Source organism: Denticeps clupeoides, chromosome 11 (assembly GCF_900700375.1).
Source record: "Denticeps clupeoides chromosome 11, fDenClu1.1, whole genome shotgun sequence".
NCBI lineage: Eukaryota > Metazoa > Chordata > Actinopteri > Clupeiformes > Denticipitidae > Denticeps > Denticeps clupeoides.
The window spans coordinates 7062043-7085800 of NC_041717.1; the positions used below are offsets into that span (position 1 = coordinate 7062043).

Sequence of the window (23758 nt, forward strand, 5' to 3'; positions counted from 1 at the left end):
CCTTTTTTGTCAGTAGAATGTGACACTATGTGCTGTTGTGGGGCTGTTTGCGAACTGTAATGTTTATCGTAACACAAGGCTTTTAAGACTTACCAGAGGTCTCCCAAAAGCCATTTGTGGCAGCTGACTTGACAGAGGCGGAACATCAGTCTGACAGATGAGTCTCTAGCCCCCCCTGCGAAACTGTTTAATTGGGACGCTCCGGTTGAGACTGTGCTGCAAACAACCGGCGACTTTCACAGCACTCGCTACCGCAGTTGGGCTTTAGAGCAACACGTTTTTTTACCCAGATGGGTGTAAGAGCTCTCACCAGGGATGAAAGGACATCAGCCATGCCACAGAGGATCCATCAGGAACATTACCAGACATAAAACAGGCCTTCTGTTATGCGAGTTGTGCGAATGTGTTTGTTTCTCTTGAATGCCCGCTGCGTCGTGCAATAAAACAAAACTTCCTTTGCTCATGCCACCATCACTGTTAGTGGCCTACTGCTGTGTGCTGCATCTGAAACTGATAGTTGGTTGTTATCAAGAATTTATTTATTTAATTTTTGCACCGATAAACAGATTCTGGCAGGCACCAGGCAGCATCGTCATAAAGTAACAGTGTCAGAAAATTGCTCCAAAACTCTTTAATCCAGGGGCCCAAAGTTGGGTTATGCCAATATTAATTCTGCGTTTTCCATGTATTAACTTAATTTAATATTCTACATATATACAGGTTATTGCACACTACTGGAAGCATATGTAGCATTTACATTTACATATAATATTTAGCACACGCCCTTATCCAGGGCAACTTACAATCAGTAGTTACAGGGACAGTCCCCATAGAGACACTCTGGGTTAAGTGTCTTGCTCAGGGACAGTATAGAATAGCCTTATTGACTTCAGATTGGGCTTTCCATCTCCGGCCAGTACGGATCTGATTCAGCAGCCCTGACAGCCTGGTCAGTGGACTCCGTGAAGTCGAGCACCATGTAGCCGACTGCAGGCCTAGACAATTCTGGATGAACACTTTGGCTTTTCCGTCCAAGTAATTTACTGTGGCTACTGGTATTTCGGCAAAAATGCAATATGATTCGCAAGAATCCAACAAAAGAAACTGAATCTGCTATAAAATACGGAATTGTTTATAATTCACGTTTTTGGCCACAGCAGGGCACTGCAAATGTTTCCAGTTAAGGCAAGACTTTCGCACACACCAATGCAATGTAAATACCTGGTCATCTATGGCGAAGAGGTTGTCAGTGCTGAATCCGGACCACTTGCTCGATCGGGCCCATGCATGCTCGCACATATGCAATGTTTAGGCTTGCCACTTTTGTAAGAACATATGTGACGACCACTTACAGTCAATAACTCATATCAGAAACAGAGAAAAGAAGCAAACTAGCGCAAGCCAGTCACGCCAGCAAACTCTCGGTTATGCGAACAAATATTCTGAATCAAAATTTGATTTTATTATCTTGGTTTCAGTTCATTATGCAATTGGGCAAATTTTTGGATTCAAGGTCTCCCCAATTTATTTGATATGTTTTTTATGTTGAAGTCAAACACTTTTATTTTACAAAAGGAAGAAATGCACTTTTTTTTTTTTTACGTGTAAATGGTTTACAAAACAAAAGAGTAAATGCCCAAGCACTTTGTTGAACAGTGATTAAATGTTATTTGTCATATTGGAGTTTTTTTTTTCCCCACACCCACTCCACATACACATAGGTTTTAGGTGAATAAATATGTTAAAACAAATGTTAATTCAAATGGAAAAAGCAGAATTTAGAAAAAAAAAAAAGAAAATAAATAAATAAATAAATAGGGCCCTACGCATTGCTTCAGTGGCCAAATTATCCTTTGGTACAGTATGGTATGATAACACCAGACCTTCAGTTTTCCTTGGAGCTGGCGTTGGTCAACCCTTATAAGGTCATCTGTTAGGTGCTTCATTACGGCCTTCCCTGCTTGTTTATCAGAGAGCTCTGCTGTATCCCAAGGCAAACATTTGGTGATTGTTTTTTCACATATTGTAAATACGTTTTTATTAAATGTTAATTTGATTTGCAACAACCGTCATCAGGTTGTGTTTTGTAAAAACGGATACTGAGGAGGTGAAATGGAGGCTAGCCTCTGGTAATTATGTTTCAAACATGCTAATTTACTTGTCCTCTCAGTCTTAGTGCTCGTAGCACACCAAAAAGAGTCGGGCTTTTAAAAAGCTGTACTTGTCAGGTGGGTGGTGAATCTGTCAGGCTTGGGCCAGGTCAGGCCTATCTCTTCAGGCGAGGTGACTTTCTACTGCAGCCACAGACTGCAGTCCGGAACACCACATATACAACATATATAAAATCTGTGGCAGGTGTTGAGGCAAATAAACCCTGAGTATTTATTATTGCAGGGGGGTTCTTACTACACTCTTGTTAGCTGTTAAAAGCACCCCAAATAACAGGGCTGATCCCTTAAAGCACCCTGGACATTTTACAGTCCAGGTGGTAATGGATATGGAGTTGGGTGATGGTCAACTAGTAGTAAAAATACAACATGAAGCAACAAGACAAAATCTAAAATATCCCATTTATATCCAGCTGTTCCTATATACTACTATATGTAGTAAATCGTTCTTAAAATGTACCTGTTTTTTGAGTGAAATTCTTATTGATGGTTTTTATTGTGCTTCAGTGTTGGGAAAATAACATTTGCAGTGATGTACATATTTAGAAATATTAAATTGATAGGCAAGCAAGTGCCATTTATGATATAGCACTATTTATCTCACTAATTGCAATATGACTTTTTTCTCAAATCGTGCAGCCCTAGATCAGACCAGGCCACCTTCTTCCATTGCTTTGTGGTTGAGTCACTTGCCCTTTGTAGGGACTTTTGGTGTCTTTTGGCTCTCTGGAACACTTTTGGTTGGTCCATCACACAAAAGCTGCAATTTTGGAGATAGGGCCATTGTAGTGAGACTATAAATATAATTTACTTCACATGCATCTCATCTAAACCGTGTTGTTTTTTTGGAGGGGGAATTTTTATTGGTTTCAGATTATGATGAATCTAAAAACATGCTTATAAAAAAACTAACCCGAGGGCTTTGGTAAATAAGTCCTTAGTAAGAGGGGTCTAGCAGTGCTCATGGGTTGCACTACATTAAAAAAAAATCATAATCAGATTGATGTTTTCTGTGGTGCTGGGGAATATTTTAATGTACTATTGCAGCAGATGATGTAATCTTGTCACCATACATCTGTCCACTAACTGCCTGTGGTACACTGCAATTTTCCAGAATGTGATGCTTGCCTGTATCTCATTGCTCAGAGCAGAGATAATACTGATGTTGGCGGAGTAAACAGCATGCAACACTTAAATCACAATTCACATTTTCACTGTAACTTTTTCAATTTTCCTTTTAGATTCTCATTTAATGTTTTATTGTCATTAACATTATCAGAATTCTTATTTTCCCATGTGCAATAGGGGATGTGTATAGTACACCACAGAACATAGAAGTTATCATTTACATCTTTGCATGTATAATGCTGTAACAGTTTCATGGTCCTAGAGTAGAGCCCTATATGCTTGTTTGTCCAGTTTAAAATCCAGGCTTGGGTACTCCTCCTCTTTTCTATGTCGTGACAAGTGCACATTGAAATTCATAAAACTGATGAAATTCATACCTGCTGAAAGTCTGCTGCAGGGTCAAATTTTCCCATTTCAGCTTATACAAACCAAACCTTCTTCCAGGTAAACCTACAATTCATAAACATTAAGAACTGTATAATATGTTCTTTAAAAACATCTTGTATTATTAAGCTGTATTTATGGCTCTATTCATTTCACAAAGAGGTCATAAACACAATTTTCTAATCAAGTGAATTTCTGTTATTGCTTTTATTTTTGCTGCCTACCATAGCTGAAGTTGTGTACCTCTAGTTTACTAGTATTTCCAATTAGGGAGACTTTCTACTTTAATTCAGTGTACAGCATTTAGCAGTTACTACAGGAAGAAGTCTCCCTGGAGCAATTCAGGGACAGGTGTCTTGTTCAGGGACACAGTGGTAAAAAGTGGGGTTTGGACCTTTGACTTTTCATTTGTCTGCTCTGCAAGTGAGTGCGTTATCTTGTTCTTTGTCCAGTTGTTTAGTTGTCATCATGTTTGTCATAATTCCATTGGTCAAAATTGTTCAGTGTGTTGAAGACACTCCTGTCGCCTTAAACGAAATACCGTACATCTGCCACCATTGAATCCTGTAGAGGCAGCATGCATAAAACAAGCCTTTAAACCACGTTCACAGTTTCAATAATTTATGTTCTAACTCGTTATCGCCCTTCTGCCTCATTAGCATCTTGGTTTATTTAGCCTATTTTAATCAAGGCCCCTTACAGCAATTTGGTCCTACAGCAACATCTGAAATGCTCATGAAATCTATTGTTTTACATTTCAAATGTCACCTCAATCTAACTGTTCAAAATGCATGACAAATGATTCTTAATGTCATTCGTGATATCGCCTAATCCGATTTTTTTAATATTTATTTTTCTATTCCCTGGACCTCTTATTACATTGCACACATCTTTCCTACCATCAATAATAGTTAAGGGCAGGAAAGATGAGGAAAGGGTGTTTTGAAATGAGTGTTGTCCCTGCCCCGGATGGCCCAGGGCGCTCTCGTCCATCGGCCCGCTCCTCACGTTTTCCCAGGCTAATGAGGCAGATGTCAGCAAGGCTGAAAGAGCCTCTTCATTGTGCCTTGAGTACTAAGGGAACCGTGGCCTGTCAATATAATTGGCACCTTATGTGTCAGGTGACACGATGCTCTGACATTCATTAGGCTTAATAATGCACTCATAGCTCCCCGCTTCCCCCACTTAGCAGCCGTCTGCCCAGAGCCTCTCACCTGCAGGTTCCAAAGTTCTTTTTAACCCTTTTACACTCTGCAAAACTGCGCCGTGAGTGGTTAATTTGAGTTATTCAGTACATTTGTGTTTCTGATATAGTAATTAAATGGGAGGGAAGAGAGTGTGTTCCCACAGATGGACACATAGACCAACGTTTTTTTTTAAGTATTATTTTAACATTTTTATGATTTTACAAATATAAAAGACAACTTGTACAAGGGAGCTCATATACAGACACACAGTGCGGTCCGGTATCATGTGATTTACATCATCGGAAAAGTCACCTCATCATACCCTTAAATAGTTCAGTTTAAATATTCCTAATTAATAGAATTAATAATAAATTAATATAAATAAATTCCCTATTGGAATGTAGTAAATTTTGTTTCAGCTCTGTACACACTATTCAAGCATAACACTGATAATCTTATTACTATGGTACCTGTCAAAGGGTGAATTATGATAGGCATCATGCGAATACTAAGTTCTTGCAGTGTTGATTATAATGACTGGAACATCTTGAAAACAGCAGGTCTTGTGGAGGTTTCCCAGTATCCCATGTGGTCCAAGGCATGCTCTGCAGTCTGTTTCACATATCTATAGATTGTTGTATGTCCATGTTCACCCGTCCATTCAAAATGTTCAGGAACTTCTTCTGGGGCGTAAAAATTAATTCAAGGTGTTGACGCACCCAGATCTGAATCTGCTGGTGAATAAAATTATTCTGCTTATGTCACAATCATCCATGTTTTAATGGGTGGGTCAGATCTATTTTGGCAACATGAAGCACTTATTGCGTAGTGGAAAACTTTAACAGTGAAGCGTGCCACTTGGCTGCTGGTCCTTCCACCGGGAAAACGCTGCATCCTGGGATGAGTATTGACAGTTTCTCGCTGTGTGTTGCTCACAGTCAATACTGATTTGTGCTCTCGTATACCGCGCCGTTCTGCAGCTGTCCACTGCGTGCATGGCATCAGCAGGAGCCTGAGCTACATACACAGTTCTGCACTTATTGCAGAAATAACACCTCCCAGCACCTGACTGTTACACATTTATTACAGGTGCTTATAAAATAGACAGGGTCAGGTCTCAATACTGACTAAACATACCATCTCATTTTATTCATTATTATGGTACCTGTGGGTGCGTGTTTTAAAATGAATGGGATTCCTGTTTAATTACCACCCTGAATGAATGTGCTGACCCTAAGGTCTATGTAGTCATGGTAACATGCAATAAAATTAACTTGTCCAGATTCAGCATATTTGACTATTGTCATCGTTATTATGATTAACCTCATTATATTATTGTTATTGCAGTCATAACTGCATAATCTCAATGCTATTTACTGAGCTGACCCCCTCCCCCCCAGTCCTTGGTGATTGAGCTGTAAAAGTAATATTCTACAGCACACACTGAATGATGTTAACATGATGAACTGTGTTAATGTTCTTATGAGCTGCAAAAGATCAGTGTTTCAAAATACCTTCATGGTAATTAGCCTCTGAAAAGCTGGATTGTTGGTTGTGTGTGTGGCTCTTTCTGAGGTGAAACCTCCTTTAGCATGTTTATTTTTGTCCATTAGTCTATGCCAGGGCGCGTTATTGGAAATTTATCATCATAAAAAATGTACCCACTTTAATGGGGCTGCAAAACAAATAGCACCTGTTCTGCACAATAGAAACCTGCTCATCCAAACACACACTCACACAGATGAAGATGAAAGTACGTTGGACATAATGTGAAGTTGTTTTCTTCATTTGTTTGACTGCTGACCTGTAATTGTGTGCTTATTTCATTGTGCTCGCTATGAAAGCGCTAACCTTGCAAGACGGTGTAATAAATTTCTATCAAACAGAGGCAGAGATGCATAATCAGAAGAGCATGTTAAAAATACCAACATGATATTGAAAAAAACTCTTCCAAGTTCCGCTTAGAACACACTAATCAAGACTAATCAATTAGAATTTAAAGAGGACATTAGAAATTAAAGGTCATTAATGTTATTTTTTGCTTTTACCCAAATGTAGCCTTCCTCATTTCAAGTTTTTTTATGTAATAATAAAAAATAATCAGTGTGGGTGAAACAAGACTATGATTATGGAAATTATGGATTATGACAAATTATGGATTTATGACAATTAGGAGACCTAGATTTCTACACATTAATTACGATCCTCAACATGAGATGGAATGTGCCTACCATGATTAAATAAGGATGAATTATAATATGCTGTCCGTCAGGAATAATTTACTACAAATATGGAGCTCTTAAAAATATTTACAGTGTAGTAAATGGTTATTAAGATACCATTTTTGTTTTTTTGTTTTTTGCTTTTTGGCTGAATGTCTCACTCTCGCCGTTTAGAAATGCTGACTCCGCATTTCCTGCGGAGTATAACCTTTATACAGCTTGTCAGCTCCTTCTCTCTCTCTCTCTCTCGCTCTCCCATCCCTCCAGTTCTGGATTATAGCCATGTGTCTCTGTCAGGTGGCTGCAGCCTGGCCCATTTTGAAAGAGAATATTTGATTGTATCTGTGAGCTGGACTGATCTCAGGAGGTGAGCTATTGCCTGCACCTGTCTCCAGGCAGGAGGGTTAGAAGACAAGGCGAGAGAGCGCCCGTTCATCTCCATCCAGACTTCATTAGCATTAATCAGTTTGTCTAGAAAACGCTGCTGGATGTCATCGGTCATTGGTGTTTGTTTTTTTCTCGCTCGTCGCTGGATGAGTTTGAGGAAGACAGGCTTTATCTATGGGGCATGATATCTTATATGACATTCACCAGTTCAGCCATCAGAATGCTTGAATTAAAGCACTGATGATCTGCATGTTTGGTGCATCATGGAAATGCTGTGCGGGTAGTCCTAGATATTTAAATAGGTATTTCTTCAAGTTGAAAAAGACATGCTTTATATGACTATTTTATTTTTGGCCCTAAATGTTCAAGCACTTATTATTAAGCATATTTATCCAAATCTTGTCTGCAATTATCACTTCAAACCTGCAGAAATGCAAAGAAATTCTCCATGGGCATCCACTGGCTCTTATTCTAAGAAAACATATACACTTTTCTTCATGGTTTTGGAAATTGCCACATTATAGGTGCAAAATTCTCAAAAGAATATCAGCAACACATTTCATGTTATGCCTTGTTTTGATGACATATTTTGTGAAGTTTTCATGTTTACCAGCTAGCAGTTGCCTTGCCTTGTCTCATAATTCCTTTTTGTACCTCGAGCGTGAGTTGCTGCAGCATCAAATCTGGCCTCAGTCTCACCTTGAGCTAAGCTTACTTTACACCTTCTTTCTTCTTGGATCTCTGTACAGTTCACATTACACAACTTTGTGACTTTGTGATCGTGTCAAAAGGTTTTGTAGTAGACAACTGGTCATGTACTGGTCGTGTACTACATGATCTTTCACCCCTGACTGGTCCTTGGGGTCTCCAAAACAACATTCTCTCAGGAAAAGACATCCGAGAAAGTGGCATGGGAAATGACGTGACCCTTTTGCAAAACAGTTTAAACATGGGTGAACATCTGAAAAAAAGTGGGGTCAATGAATTACTGACTAAGACAAGCAGTACAGTGTTAGTAACACACTCACCTATGAAGAAGACCACAAAGTCATAGGTTCAAACTCCACTGACAATTGATTGGATGTCACTCGGGATTAGGGTGTTTTACAAATGCCATAAATGTACACGTACACATCAGTTTTTTGTTAAGAAAATAATTCAGAGAGAGTTTGATGTTTTCCATCATTCTGTGTCCTGCGTTCTCATTAGTGATTCCAGTAGACAGAACGTTGCTAGATCATTGATGACGAGTCAGAAAGATTCATGTTCAAACTTAGCGACTGGCAATTTGGCAATTTTGGTGGTGACACTGCACCAATATGTCTCCTGCCAGTAATGTTCCTCCTCACAACCCTGATGAACCGCCCCGAGGGGTTTATTTCCTCTGAAACCATGATAAAGGTATAATGATTAAAAAAAAAAAAAAAAAGGATATTTCAATGGGTAAGATAGGTGCCAATTACATTTCAGAATAGTAAAATCAATATATTGCGCTGATGTCTTTATGGGGCAGTTAAGTTGAGGGGTCGAGGGTCATGCAGTTGCTCGAGGGCACTGAATGTTGTTAATCTGGCTCTGCTATTACTTTCTGTTCAGTGGTTTCTCAATCCTTCCACCTTTCCATCACCTACTTCATCATCATTCTATAGAGGCCAGTACGTTTTTGTTGGAAGACTCTGTCTTTCATATGTATTTATAGGCAGACTTGTTATACTGAATGTATTTCCCACACTATTGTGTTCCCAGTACAAGGGTTTTGTTCATGAATTTATACCCTCTAATTGATTTTCCACATCCCGAAACGTCGCTCAAGCTTTCTTCTCACTTGTAATTAAATTTCTGGCTGCTCTCTTTCCACATTTCTGACTCCAAATTGTAATCAATGGGAACAAAGTAGGCTTCCCGTTCACTCAATACTTCTGTTCCTGTTCTGGGCTGACAGTCTTATGCAGGCGAGGTGGAAGTTCACTAGATCAGGATGTGCTTGAGTAGATGTATTTTTTCCCATCTTGTTTTCATCAGCCACTCTTCCTGCAGCACATCCTGAAACATTCAGACCAGAGTTGTTGGTGTTGTGCGATTTATTTACGGATTTATTTGCTAAATTCAGAAGACACCATTTGTTTAGAATAACAGTAGAAACTAGCTTCAAAATGCTATTTCTAGCGGGTAAGGAAGCAGACCCGTAATCAAAGGGTTGCGGGTTCAAATCCCAAATCCTCAGGCGCCACTGAGGTGCCCTTGATCCGAAGGTTGATCAAGGTACTGCCCCACACACTGCTCTCTGAGCTCCTATTATGGCTGCCCACTGCTTCCTCAGGTGATCGGGTTCAAAGCAGAGGACACATGTTACTGTGTGCACTGGCTGTTGTGGTGTCACTTAACATGCAAATATGTTTCATCTGCAAAAAAATAAAATAAATAAACGTCTTAACATTTTTGAGTTATTACTGTTCTGTGAAAGGTCGGTGTTCTATAATACATCAAGAATACTTGAAATACCATTTTTCTATGAGCGCTTTGAAACATCGGACCAGGCGAATCAGATAAGCAACAGACCGGCAGTGTAAGATTACGTGCTGAAGAACAGCTGCAACAGGGTTTGGGTCCGAGCACCACTTGGGATATATATGGGAGTGATGTAGCTTTGCTGATGATAACACATGAAATATTCATATTTTCCTAAAGTGTTCATCAACCCAGTGCATTGTGGGTTTTGTCTGGATGTTTTGTTTCAATTCTGCCACTAACAAGCTCACCTGTTAAGACAAGAATGAGGTGAAATGAGTTGTAATAGATCATGATTTAAATGTGTTCTGCAACCCTAATATTTAATATTTAATTAGTTTTTTAATCCAAAGCTTTTAATTGATAGTAGTGATAGTAATAGATTAAGTATTTGTGTTTATGAAGATACTATTTATGCTGGACAATTTACATATATTCAAGAAAGGATGAAAGATAAATATACACTAAATTTAGAAAACATTAAAAAAGTTAACCAGGTAATAATTATTTTAAGATATTGCATCAAAACCTTGGAGAGAAACTTGATACAGCTCTATTTCAGATTCAGCCGTTCCAGTTTCATGTAGAGTACAGCATTACATATGACATTGATAATGTCAGTTTATTAAATCTTTACTTACTGTGCAGGTCTTTCGTTATATATCAAGATATTTTATGTTGAAATGGGATATATGAATGTTCAGCTAATCTGACAGGGTTCTTTTGCATTTGGGAGCTTGACTGATGAGTATTGAAAAAGAGGCTGTCAAGTAGGATGTGCATAATATGCATAAAAATGTCTCATTACACCTTTTTAACATGAAATCTTCACATAGGAAAGATACGCTATAAAATGTACTTGACAGCTGGGGATGCTACAATCTGTGAATTTTGGCTTTTGCTTGAGAATATTTGGCCACTGTGGAAATTGCAGCAGTGGAGCTTTATTATAATTATTTAAAATTGAGAAAAAGGTTGAGCAGTACTGAATGTGAGATCATGCTGTGTTTAATGAGATCATGTGGGAGCCTTCAGTTTCATAAACCAGCACAATGAAGAACTAAATTGCACGTTAACAGCTGCTGTTTGGCCATAGGTTAGGTAACCTGTGGAATCCTCTTTAAATCTCATGAAATGATGTCAGCTCAGTTTAAAGTCATATGCGACCAAGTCCTGCTCATCGTCTGAAGTTCGGAGATGGCACAGGCCTTGCTTGAACAGTCCATTTTCCAAGCTACTGATGTAACTGTCAAACTGAGTTTCTGCAGCTTTCTGCAGCAGGCAATCAATCTCAGTATTAATGAGACAACCATGAAGTGCTCAGATGCGGTTTTGCTCTAATCACGAGGGCTTTGTACATTTTTAGGAGATTGATTGGACTGAACTGAGCACAAAATTGCACTTTTACCCCAAACCCTGCATTAGTGTCTGAAACCAACAGCTTTTAAATTTCATTTGCATGGCTATGCACCTTACCAGACAAACACATAACATGAGAAATAAATAAATATAAAAAGTGAGCAAATGTGTGTCAGTTAGTGGCCAGATGTTCAATTAAATTGAGACCCTTTCATCAGAACGACTTCATTTAATTGTATCACACTTGAGTAGCTGTGTTCAGGCTGCAGAGGCTCCTCTTGCTTTTTTTTTTTTTACAGAACTGCAAAGTCTATTTGTATTCCGCTCACAGCAAAGTGAACATGAGGCCCCCTTCGCCTTGTCTTCATGTAATGGAATCAAACTGAACGGGGAACCCTTGCAAGGTTGTAAACTTAAGGTTCATTTAATTGTATTATTCGTTTTTTTTGCAAAATGGGAGAGTGGCCAGCATCCAGCATCAGTGTCTGATTCACTGAGGTGGCACCACTTCATCAGAAAGTCAACAAAGAAAGACCAAAAAAAAAAAAAAAAGACAACTTAACACATTAATTAATTGATAAAAAGCATTTTGTAAATCATCTATTTTTATAGTAAATAAATGAATTCAGAGCTTATTTGCAATAATCAAACAGGTTGCTTAAAATTATACTTTTTTGAGGTACCTTTTTGTTTAATTACAACATTCAGCTTTCTTGGGTTCAAATTTCAATTCAGTTGACCTAGTAGGATTGGAAAGAGGATCAGACAGGGAGTGATGGGGAGATGATCTGGTCATCCTTTACGTTAAAACATCTTGCATACAATGACTGTAAATAAAATGGAAATAAAAAGTTTAGTATTTCAGTTGTACAGCTTTTTAGCTTTTAAGTCTCTGCCTAAGGGCAATAAATGCAACTAATCTTGAATAGTGCAAGGTGTTGCCACCGGATTGAGAAACTTCAGCTGGATTGACTGCAGCACACCAGGCTGAACGCAGAGACCCTTATTTATTCATTAAAGTGTGTTCGGTGCACATCCCACAATGGCACGTTTCTGTTGACTCTGCACAGTTGGCCAGTGCTGTGTGCTTCCCCCCGACTGATTGCTGTCTGCTGTTCCTCAGAGAGTGCCAGGATACTTGTCCGTGCCTCCTAAACTAAATCAGAAAGCCGGGCAAAATAAAAATGGAACGGCCCACTCCTGTCACAGCAGACAGTCTGAGGATGAATGTTGCTGATAAGAAGAGATGACACTTACAAGAAAAGCAGAGCTCCACGAAACTTTTCCTTGTGTGCGGAATGTGCGGAGACTTCAGAAGAGAGCTCCGGCTGCTGAGTTAGCGGGAAATGTAGCCAGCCTCTTAGACTTGCATGTTCTGTTGACTGCAGAACCTTTTCAAACACTGAGCTCACAGTCATCCACAAGTTTTTGGGCCAAGGACAATGGGAGGCTTAAGATGGCTTTAGTAAAGAGTCCTGCCAGGGAGAGGAATAGATAACCCAGTGCTGGCAGTTTCAGAGTGGAGAACAGGCCCTCAGGCTCTCCTAGAACATGCTGAGGAAATATGTCAATAACCAACAAAGCCTGCCCATGCCTATCTACACGGGGAAAGAGTTTCAAGCCTCTGCAGTCTACCCATAACTGACAAGGCAGCAGATTTACAGCCTTTAATTATTCCAAAATCACCTCTCTGAGTGAAAGTTTACAAGGCTGCAGAGTACGGCTACATCTATCATGTAATTGCTATAAAAGGGGAACATTTGATCCTCATTAGGTGATGCTAGACCGTCTAGCTTTTTACTTTACTTACCAAACCCTGTAACAACCTGAAAAGGTTTCATATTTTCTGTATATTATCTGGATAAACACTGTAGTTTATATAATTGTAGAACTCTCTGCCAATATACAGGGTGGGCCATTTATATGGATACACCTTTACAAAATGGGAATGGTTGGTGACATTGAACACATATTATATTGTAAATAACTCATGAAAGAATAAAGTTACATTAAAACCATTGTTTTTTCTTGTGAAATTACCAATAAATTTGATGTGTGACATGACCCTCTTCCTATTGAAAAAACAAAAGTTGGATCCAATGGCCAACTTCAAAATGGCCACTATGGACACCACTTATCTTGGAAAGTTTGCCCCCTCACATATACTAATGTGCCACAAACACGACGTTAATATCAACCAACCATTCCCATTTTATTAAGTTGTAGCCATATAAATGGCCCACCCTGTATTCTCTCCATCATCCAAAATACTAGAAAGAGTTGCTACCTGTGACGCCCCGCGCCATTGGTGGTGCCACGGCACCTAATCACAGAGTCCTGAGTAATCTCAGCTGGAGCCAATTACGCCAGTAGGTGCTGCAACATTAAAGTGGACTATTATGTACTTACCTTTTTTACTTTCAGCTCCTGACATTCACACGCCTCCAGATTTGTTTGAGTTTGCTATTTGTTCATTGATCCATTTTGGCCCTTGTGCCATTTATTATGTGTGATAATAAATGCTTTTGAGTTCCACCATGTCCGAATTCTGCGCCTTCTTACCCCCGAGCCTAGAGATGTGACACTACTCCTCTCCTCTTGGCAGCTAACATTTGAGCTTTCTGTATTCATCTACAGAGCATAACCATCTGCTGACACCATTTCTCACAATATAAATACAAATCACACAAGGAGTTCCTCAAAGTTCAGTTTTTGACCCTCTTTTAATATAGAAATCTTTATGTATTTGTTTTTTTTCATCAGATACTTTTAACCAGTTAAATTTTTTAACTAACAATTGTATAATTGTAATTTGTTATGTTTGCTTTTTTATATTCATTTTAGGGATTTGTCTTAAACAGTTTCAATGTGAAATGCATATGCGTATGTTTTTATATACAAATTTTTTTGTGTTTTTCGTATTTCCACTGGTATGTTGGACAGGTGAAACTATCAAACTTGCCCTTTTTGCAGGCGTGCAGTTATTTCCACAACCAGAATCTCTCCATTTTCCCAGCCAGAATACACCTTATTCTTGGATCCATCAGCTGACATCACAGTCTTATATTTTCAGTGCTTTAATTCTAGAGATCTGGATGACCAGCTATTGCATTTTACATTGGCAAACTCTTACCACACAACGTTATATAGCTGAAAAAAAATCTAATATCAAGACATTAGAGAACAACATTCGGAGTCAAACTGATTTTTAATGATATTTAGCTATGAAGGAATTTAGATCTCATAGATCTCAAAACACAGCATAGCACCAGATCCACGTCTAGCGCTGCTGAGTGTGCGCCAGCGTGTGCATGTTACTCCCTTCATCCCCTGGAGTTCACACAGAGGTCTTCAGGAAAGAATACAGAAGTGCAGACAACCGCAGACTCCCCTCTGCTCACAGCTAGTCCTCTCACCTCAGTAGTGGGGATTAGCCTGACACTTCCTGACATTCCAGCTTTTAGATGAGGCTGCGGACTGATGAAATCCAAGAGGGTGCTCACCATGTAAAGCCTGAATCACAAAGGATCCCCCTTTCCTCCTTCTGTCTCAACCTTTGCACACCGTGCGCTTTATTCTCACAGTATTAGGATACAATGGGTGTGAGAATAAAGCAGCTGGTTTAAAGCGCGTTGTGTGCAGCACTGTGGAGAAATAGTACTGTGCAGCTGAGTCAGTACGCGGCTGCGGGAGAATAAGTTTAGTTGGTGACCCAATTATGTCGTAATTGCAGGAACACACAGAAACGGAACTGCTGACAGTGTGCGTGTGTGTGTGTGTGTATGTATATATATAGTTTTAGATATAGCTTCGTTTTTAGAAACTTTGCATGGACTCAATTCTTCTGTGTGCATAGGTCAGAGACATTCTGTCGTGTTTTGGGATGGTAAAATGTGTAAATAATTGTTTTCACCATTTCAGTAAATTGCATGACTTCTACGTCGCAAAGATTGCTCCAGAAAAAACTTCTGGTAGACTTTCTTCATTCCTCAAGGTTGTGCTATTCAACAACAACAACAAAAAAAAAACGACACACTGTGGTCAAATAATCGATTCTCATATAGTAATCGATACTTAAAATTACTTCCCTTCTGAACAAATACTTTCGACCTTGACATTCTTTTCGTCCCACAACCCTCAGGGTCTTTTAAGGAATTTAAAATGACTGTCTTACTGTGTCCAACCCGTGCTGAGCGAGGTCTTGCTTGTGCAGCTCCTGCCACGTTCAAAGACAGAAAGCCTTTTTACCTCTGCCATCAGGAGGTCAAGGCGGTGTGAGTGCATGACAGAAAATGATGGGAAAAAGAGATTTTTGTGCAGATTCTCACTTTTAAAAGTTGTGGTCTTAATCTTTTGATCATCTGCTAAACAGTCTGTTTGAGATTTCAATTTAAGTTTTAAGTAATTTTTGCCATTCCCCCCCCAGTCTTAATATTTAGCTTAATACAAAAAGTCTAGTTAACATTTACAACACAAAGCTGTGGAACATGGCAAGTGCAGTTGCTAAAAAGTATTTAGTGTGCATCGATAAGGCTGTATGCCAGCAGTGCTACACAGTGGTGGAGACGAGGTTGAGCAGCACAATCAACTTATTAGCGAACCTCCTAACTTATTAACCCTCCTGGCTGGCACTTCTGTAATTGTTAGCTGTCTAACCGTTATTACCAGTAGTCATCGTTAGGATAGAGGCTAATGTCTATCACTACTAATAAAGTGGTCATGTTAATGTGGACTCTAGTCAACTAGTCAGGCCCATCTGTGACAGTATTAGTTTGTGTCTGAAACACAAGAGTTCCAGGGACGAATGTCCTTGGAGACATTCAGGGTTAAGTGTCTTGCTCTGGGACGCTTACTTGGCAGTAAGCTGGGTTTGAACCTGTGACGTTGTGTTCGTCTGGTTTATTAATGAGTGTGTCCCTGGCACCTAATTACATGACTGCATTGTTCCTAATCACCCAGAGCTATCCAGTGTGCAGCGTAGAGTTGTCATGCATCGTGGATGGTGGCATACTGTGCATGCATCATGCCCCCCCCCCCCCCCCCCCCCCCCCCTCTCTTTTTGTTTATTAAAAACAATTTGTTTAAAATTTGTTCCACATGTCAAGCGTTTGCGCCCCTCCTTTCAGAATGTGGCATGACAGCGCTCGTTTTACCCACTAAGCTTCTGCCACCCCATACCTAACAGAATCTTAAAAAAATGAGCCATAATGTCACTGCATTTTCTCAGACTCAGTTGTTAGTGTTATTGTTACTGTTCCCACCTTTTTAAGTTATAATTATTTTTCGGTGCATTTTGTTCTGATTCGTGGTGTGGAATAATTCCTGTGTGTTTGCATTGAGTTTGAAATTCTTGTATTGTGACAACCACAATGGCCGCAGCAGCACCGTGATGTTAAATGGAAATGTTGTTTGAGTGTTCTACATCCAAATAGTCTACATCTGTTTTCGCTCCTCACCTGGGGTCATTTTAAATTCTCATCTGAGGAGCAGATGACTTTGTTGAGTTTCATATAGTACATAATTTCCTATGGAAACATCAATGGTGCGTTTTCTGTGTTCAGAAAACCACTTTTTACGTTTAACCCATAGCTGCTCCTTGTACCCTGTACTTATTGTAGGGCACAAAGATCATTAATTACATTGGGTAATCAGAATCAAATTGACCTAGTGGCAATATGCTTGCTGGCTTCATTAAGGCTCATGTTTATTAGTGCATATCATGAGGCGCATAGTGAGGAGTGACGGTCTGCGGTTATGAAGTATCATCATTCTGCAGCAATTAGTCCTCTCCATTACCTTCGACTGCAGTAAGTGTCAGAATTGCAAGAAGGACAAGGTCCTTAAGTAGTGCTTAGCAGCAGTGATTGAACGTGAAGTCGGGGCAAATCGAAAGCTTCTAACATTATTTAACATTTTAAAAATGTTTTGTGTTCACGATTGCTATGAGATATATTCATTTGGTAAGGTTATGTAATAATTTCAGAGGCACATATTAGTAAACGTTACATATGTAATTAGTTTTCTGTTTATTAATTTTTTTTTTCATTCTCAAATTCAAAACAATTTGGTGTGTTTTGGGCAAAGGTCAAGGTCACTGTGACCTCAGACCTGTCCAGTTCTCATGAGTGGGGGAAAAAAATTGAGCAGATTACAATTTGATGCTCAAAGTTCAAGGTTAGTTGTGACCTCACGTTCTTGGTATATCAGGAACACCTTTAGCCAGTGTCTTTGCATTTGGCGCAAAGGTTGACATGAGCAAAAGGACAAACTGTTCAGTTTTTGTGGTCAAAGGTCAAGGTTACTGATTGCTGCATTCATTGCTGCATTCACCTTACATTTAAGGTTCATGGCAAGTATATCAATGTGTTTCAAGGGTCAAATTATAGGCCTTCATCAAGCAGCACCATGTCACTCACACACACACACACACACACACACACACACACACACACACACACACACACATATATATATAGTACTAGCCAATGAGTGAAAATAAGCATTTTGTTCAGTAGTCGTTGAACAAGCCCCTATTTTTGCCAAACCGCTTTGAAGGTGTCAGAATTCATGTTGGAAGAGCTTGCCTTCAAAGAACATTCTGTCCTTATTCTACAAAGGAAATGGTGTGAGCTTCAGTGTTTTGTGTTTTGTGTTCTCATACAGATCTCCTACAGCTGTAATGCCTTTTTTATTCTATGAAAAGCGGCTGCAGCTGAGGTGAGATGCATTCAGGCTATCAATTTCTGCATCCAGCCAGCCACAAAAGACCTGAAACCTGATTCAAAATATGGTGAAATACATTTTATTTGTGAATCTGACTTTGGAGATAACCTGCTTAATCTTTTTTTTTTTTTTTCTCTATCATGTTTATTGAGGAGGCAGCAGAATATAAGAGAAATACATGACTATGGGAACCAAATTTTAATCTAAATATGTCTAGAAAATAAATAATAGGTCTAATGTCCTTTTTTTTAGGCAGATAATTTTTCCTTACTTACCATCTGTGGTCTTAAAAGAGGACGTATTTTCGTGTGCGCTACTTTTAATTCTCCAAAATAAGACATCTTGCATTGCAGAATAATGTAGAACGTGTACTGCAGTATAATTTTCTTGATTTTCAGATTATTAATTTCATTTTAACCATTTAATCACAGGAATCGCAGGTGATGCCACTCCTGATTCGCTGCCATCTGTTCCGGGCACACTCCCCCACTTCCTGCTGGAGCCAGAGGATGCCTACATCATCAAGAGCAACCCTGTGAAGCTGAACTGTCGGGCGGCGCCTGCTCTGCAGATCTTTTTCAAATGTAACGGAGAATGGGTGCACCAGAATGAACACTCGTCTCGGGAGTTCATAGATGACGGAACAGGTGAGAGATTGTCTGCCTATGTGACATGGTGGATGTGGAAAGAATGTATGTGGGGAGGATTCAACTGATGCTCCACAGTCTGAAGGCCAAAGAGGCAGAAATTTGCTGCTGAGCAATATTTGTTCAATGGAAATAAAATCTCTAAACTCATTTGGCTCATCTGTTTTCAATCAATTTCTAATGTATTTATTCTCTGTTTTCTAAGTGGAAATGTGTTTAGTGTCACGTTTTCCTACTTAACTACTAAACAATGAGTCTTGAGTTGAAATGTGTCCTCTGCTTCTAACCCATCACCCTCGGTGAACAGTGGGCAGCCATGAAAGGAGCCCAGAGAGCAGTGTGAGGGGACGGTGCTCAGTGGCACCTTGGCAGTTCGGGATTTGAACTGGCAACCTTCTGATTTACGTTTTTTTTTCCTCTCAACCGCTAGGCCACTGCCTCAGTAGTAGAGCTGATAGGTTACACTGATTTAAAGGAGCGACACATCTGGACAATTTTACACTAGTACAGTATCTAGTGCATCAGCATATGTGCCCGACCCCTTCAAATGTGATGTATCAAATGTATTTGTGCATGTAGTGTTGTCTTTTTCTCTTTGAAGAGAACCTCTGCCTCTTAAAATCTAGGCAGTTTTTCTGTAATGCAAAATTCTGGTGGATTTGCCTGATCTCCCGTTGCATGATTTATGCATTTTAGAATGATTGATTTTTTTTTTTTTAATTCAGCACATCTTTTATTTATTTAGTTGCTCTTGTGCATGACGGACCATATTGATAAGTTCTGATGAAGTCATGTAAAGAGACAATCTGGTCCAACCTAATTTAGCCCAGTTAAAGCATGTATTAAGCAGCATGCTGATTAGAAGATTTTGGATTTGTTTCCTGAAGGGATTTCGAGGGAGAAGAACAAACACAAAGCTAATCCAACACCTCATCTGAAATGTGCTTTGATTACGCAGTGCAAGTCGTTTCTCGCATTCAGGAAGACTCCTCTGCAGGAAGGGGCTCTTAATTGCATCTGGAAGTTCATTACTTTGTGATTGCTGTGCTGTGGAACTGTTGTATGGCTGCTATTGTGGAAATGTGAAGTCACAACTTTCTGATTTATTTGTGCACTGTAGATGTACAGTCGGATGTTGTAAAGCTCATGCATGACCGCTGGCTGTAGGAAAAATCAAATCACAATATATCATGGTGCCCCTGTTCTGGCACTGAAGGTTTTTTGAACACCAGTCCTTAGTCCTCTAGTTGCACCATAAGGCCGTTGCTGACATGCCAAAGATATCTGACGTTTTTGGAAGATTGGCACCGCTTGGCACTCAGCTCAGCGCCAATCAGCTCACAGTTTTAATGATGTCTAGGAGAAAAAGCAAAATCACCCCATATGGTTTGGACTGAGGAGAGGGAAAAACAGTTGCACTAATAAATGATGTGTGATTTATTAATAACAATCTCACGGAGACCTTTTCAGTCGAACAAACCGAGGCGCCCACGACTTCCCCACCATCCACTTCAAGTCCAGATCATGTGTTTGGCTCTCTTTTCATTTTCTTTGTGATACAGAGCCACAGTGAGATGAAACTGCTTTTTAATGATCTAGCTCCTGGTCACTTTCATGCCTTTTAAGCCAAATTTTGGTTATTGTCACCTTTTGTTTCATTTGCTTTTTGATATTCAATTAAAAAGACAAACCTTTAGTCCAACTAATTACTGACTGTGTAAATGATTATATCTGTCACATAGAAGATAGTAACACAACATATTTAAAGGTTTACCACTTTGACCTAAATTATACATTTCTTATGTGTTTTTTTATAGGATAGAGAACTTAAGTGCATATAAACAGTTAAAATGGAAACAGCAAATTAAATTGAACCAGAAATAAATCAAATTATTTTGTTGGTTGATGTGCAAAAGAACTGAAATTTCAGGAGCAGGCGAGGTTTCCCAATCTCTGTGTCACGCATGTAACACACTTGCAATTCAATCAGCCGGCCAGATTTAATTTTGCCCCCTGCTCCCTTCATGTGATCCTTCACAGCAGCAACAGCCAACTTCCCACGGAGCAAAGCGACCAATTAATCACGTACCCTGGATGTAGCAGCAAAGTCATATTTTTCCCTTTTGTAAACAAAGCACATGAAAATGGTAGAATGTTCTCTTTCACCCAGACATATGAAAAAGGACTAGTAAGTAGGGACATGCAAATGCTTTAGTAAAATTGAAAAGTATTACGTTTTCTTGGCAGCACAGTTTTTTTTATGTAACCATTATCTTGTTGCATAAGTTTTGTTTTTTTAAATGTGAGGTCACAGAATGTTATATAAAAGATATTTTTTGTCATAGAATTAATTGTGCTCTAAGAGGGCGGCTACATACTATCACATGATAGATAGACAAAGAGACAGTATATTGGTCCAATATGTTACCTACGCAATACTGAACACAGCCTGCAACACACTTTACCCTGCATTGGACCTGGCTTTAAATGAGCGTAAATAACTTTAAACCTCTTATATATAGCTCGTTGTCGCTGGCCGGTAATGGACAGCAAAATTTATTTATTGGATTAGGCGGGGTAATCAGGGGCAGGGATCTATGAAGAACTGCATTTTATTGATTAGGACAAGGGCCCTCAATGCCATGCTGTGTGTCTGATAGGATCTCTTATTTACTGGCCCGTCACATCCCACAGATAAGCGCCACAATGCCCTTGAGTTTATCGGCGCACTGTGGAAAGGACTCTGGACAAAGGCTCCCAAAAGGCTTGATTGTTTTAAGGTCAGTGCTACCTGCCAAGTGTAACGTCAAAGGCTTTCAAAAGCGATGAGCTTAACGTTTAAATAAACCAGAGTGAGGAAGTAGCTGTCTCAATCAGGCTCCTCCCACTCGAAACTATCAGAACTTTAGATAGTTTTCTGTGTGACAGAAATAATTACACATCATAGGGTAGTTGGTTTCTAGCCTTCAACAGGCAAATAAAAGTGGATTCTTTCTTGTTTTATATATTTATGTAAGTCTACAGTAGAGAATAAGTCTCACCAAAATAATGTTTATTTTTTTATATATTATTTTATATTATATTTTTACTGAAAACCTGAGGGGACCGAGCTTTATGACACGGGTTGGAATATTGAGCATAATCCAAATGACTTTTGCACACGCCCTCATGAAGATGCTTTACTGTCTGGGCCAATTCTAATCCAATTCTCTCCAAACTCAGGCCTCAGCAAACCCGAGGAATCCACTCCAGGTGCTCACCACCAAACAGATTTTTCGCCTCCAACCACCCATCTACACCCCGCCAAGCACACCCTCGCCCCATATGTCTAAGGATTACGAACCATTGCACATTTTGCAAGCTTGCGTGTATCCGAGCGGTTTGTGATCATTGGAGGGTCTCGCAAGTGCACTCCGAAGAAGAAACCATTTGTCATGGTTTAGTCAGACAAAAACACAACTGTTTAATGGGAGGAAATGGCTTTGGAGAAGAGTGTTCTCTACGAGCGTGTGTTGACTTATGCCCTTTTTTATTTCTTTAATTGTCTGTTCCTGGCTAATTAAAGTCTGGGCTTCTTTAAGGCTGTGCACAAACAGGCTCACAGACTCCTCTGCACACTCCATTAAAACCTAATGCCCGCTGAGAAGTCTTCCATCATTAGCGGCGGGGCGGCGCGAATGTTATTGTTGGAGAGGAGCGCCACCGACAAAGCTCGCCCCTTCATATAGATTACAGGAGAATAAAGAGTGGCAGAGTCAGACAGGCCTGCCTGACCGCAGCAGATAAACAGTCCCACTTCCCCTCACCTGCCAGCAGGCACGGGTCTGGGAGACTGAAGAACTCAAGCATGTGGCAAACAAGCTGTGACAAGATCTTCCTCTCGGCCAGCGGTCATCCTCACCTCGTGCCTCTGCCTCTTTCTGGCCGGTGTCAGGTTCTAAACTCTAGCCTGGTTTTAGTGTTCTCTAGACAGAGTGAATTTTTTCAATGATATGGGGACTAATTGGGTATATTTAGGGCCTGTTTTCACTGACAAAATAAAAGTGATAATAGATATGCAAAGAGTAATACATTTATAATGAGGGAAATTTTTATAAATTTATAATGAAGGGAAAATGACACAACAGACCTGTCCAGGACCTTTTTTTCTGTCTCTTCATCTAGTCGTCCTTCCTCGGAGTGACATTGCCTCCTCGTTATTAGATGTGTGTTATACTGGAGGAGACAAACCATGTGAACAGTTCTAATGGGGCAGTACATAACAAACACGACCAACTGTCTGTTTTATAGCTGTCGCTCCAAAGAGCATTAAGCCAGTCCTGCTGTTGCACCAGTTCACGCGAACAGATGCACATGAAAGCAGAAATAAACACTTTGGTGAAATATGTAAACATATTCAACAAATATTTGAACCTTTTTTTTAACAGACTTTATTGGAGTTGCAGGTATGACTCTTTCGCCAGTCATTTAGTTTTGGCCTACTCTTGATAGCTTAAATTAGTAACCTTGCAGGGATCTATGAGGGGCTGTTTAGGAAATATTTCACACTTTTGTTACACAAACACATGTGAAACACACACATTCACATATGAAACTGACAAGCATGCATTTATACTACTGAAAACTCGCGCACACACACATATGAAACACTCACACAGATACATATATGTAACAAACAAAAATTAAACTTAAACTGTGTTAAAGGCCCATAAAAAGTAAAGTGAATGTCATTGTGATACACATCAGCACAGCACACGGTGCACACAATGAAATTTGTCCTCTAAATTTAACCATCACACTTGGTGAGCAGTGGGCAGCTATAACAGGCGCCCAGGGAGAAGTATGTGGGGACGGTGCTTTGCTCAGTGGCACCTTGGCGGCTCGGGATTCGAAAATGGCAACCTTCTGATTACTTCCTTAACCGCTAGGCCACCACTGCTCCATGAGCTAAATGAAAAAGATTTGAATATTCATAGGAGGCGCGCTGTGGCTGGTAGCTCGGCGGCGCTCTGGAGACAGAGAATCTTCCGTCAGGAAGGGAGAAC

At 39.8% G+C, this 23758-nt stretch overlaps 1 protein-coding gene across 1 annotated transcript in view; it reads left to right on the forward strand.

Annotated features, from left to right (window-relative positions):
* unc5db (unc-5 netrin receptor Db) overlaps positions 1 to 23758 on the forward strand; it is a 120944-nt gene that overhangs the window by 45486 nt on the left and 51700 nt on the right. The window contains exon 2 of the mRNA XM_028995981.1: positions 18498 to 18713. Coding sequence (XP_028851814.1) covers positions 18498 to 18713 — 216 coding nt within the window. The remainder of the gene's footprint in view (positions 1 to 18497; positions 18714 to 23758) is intronic.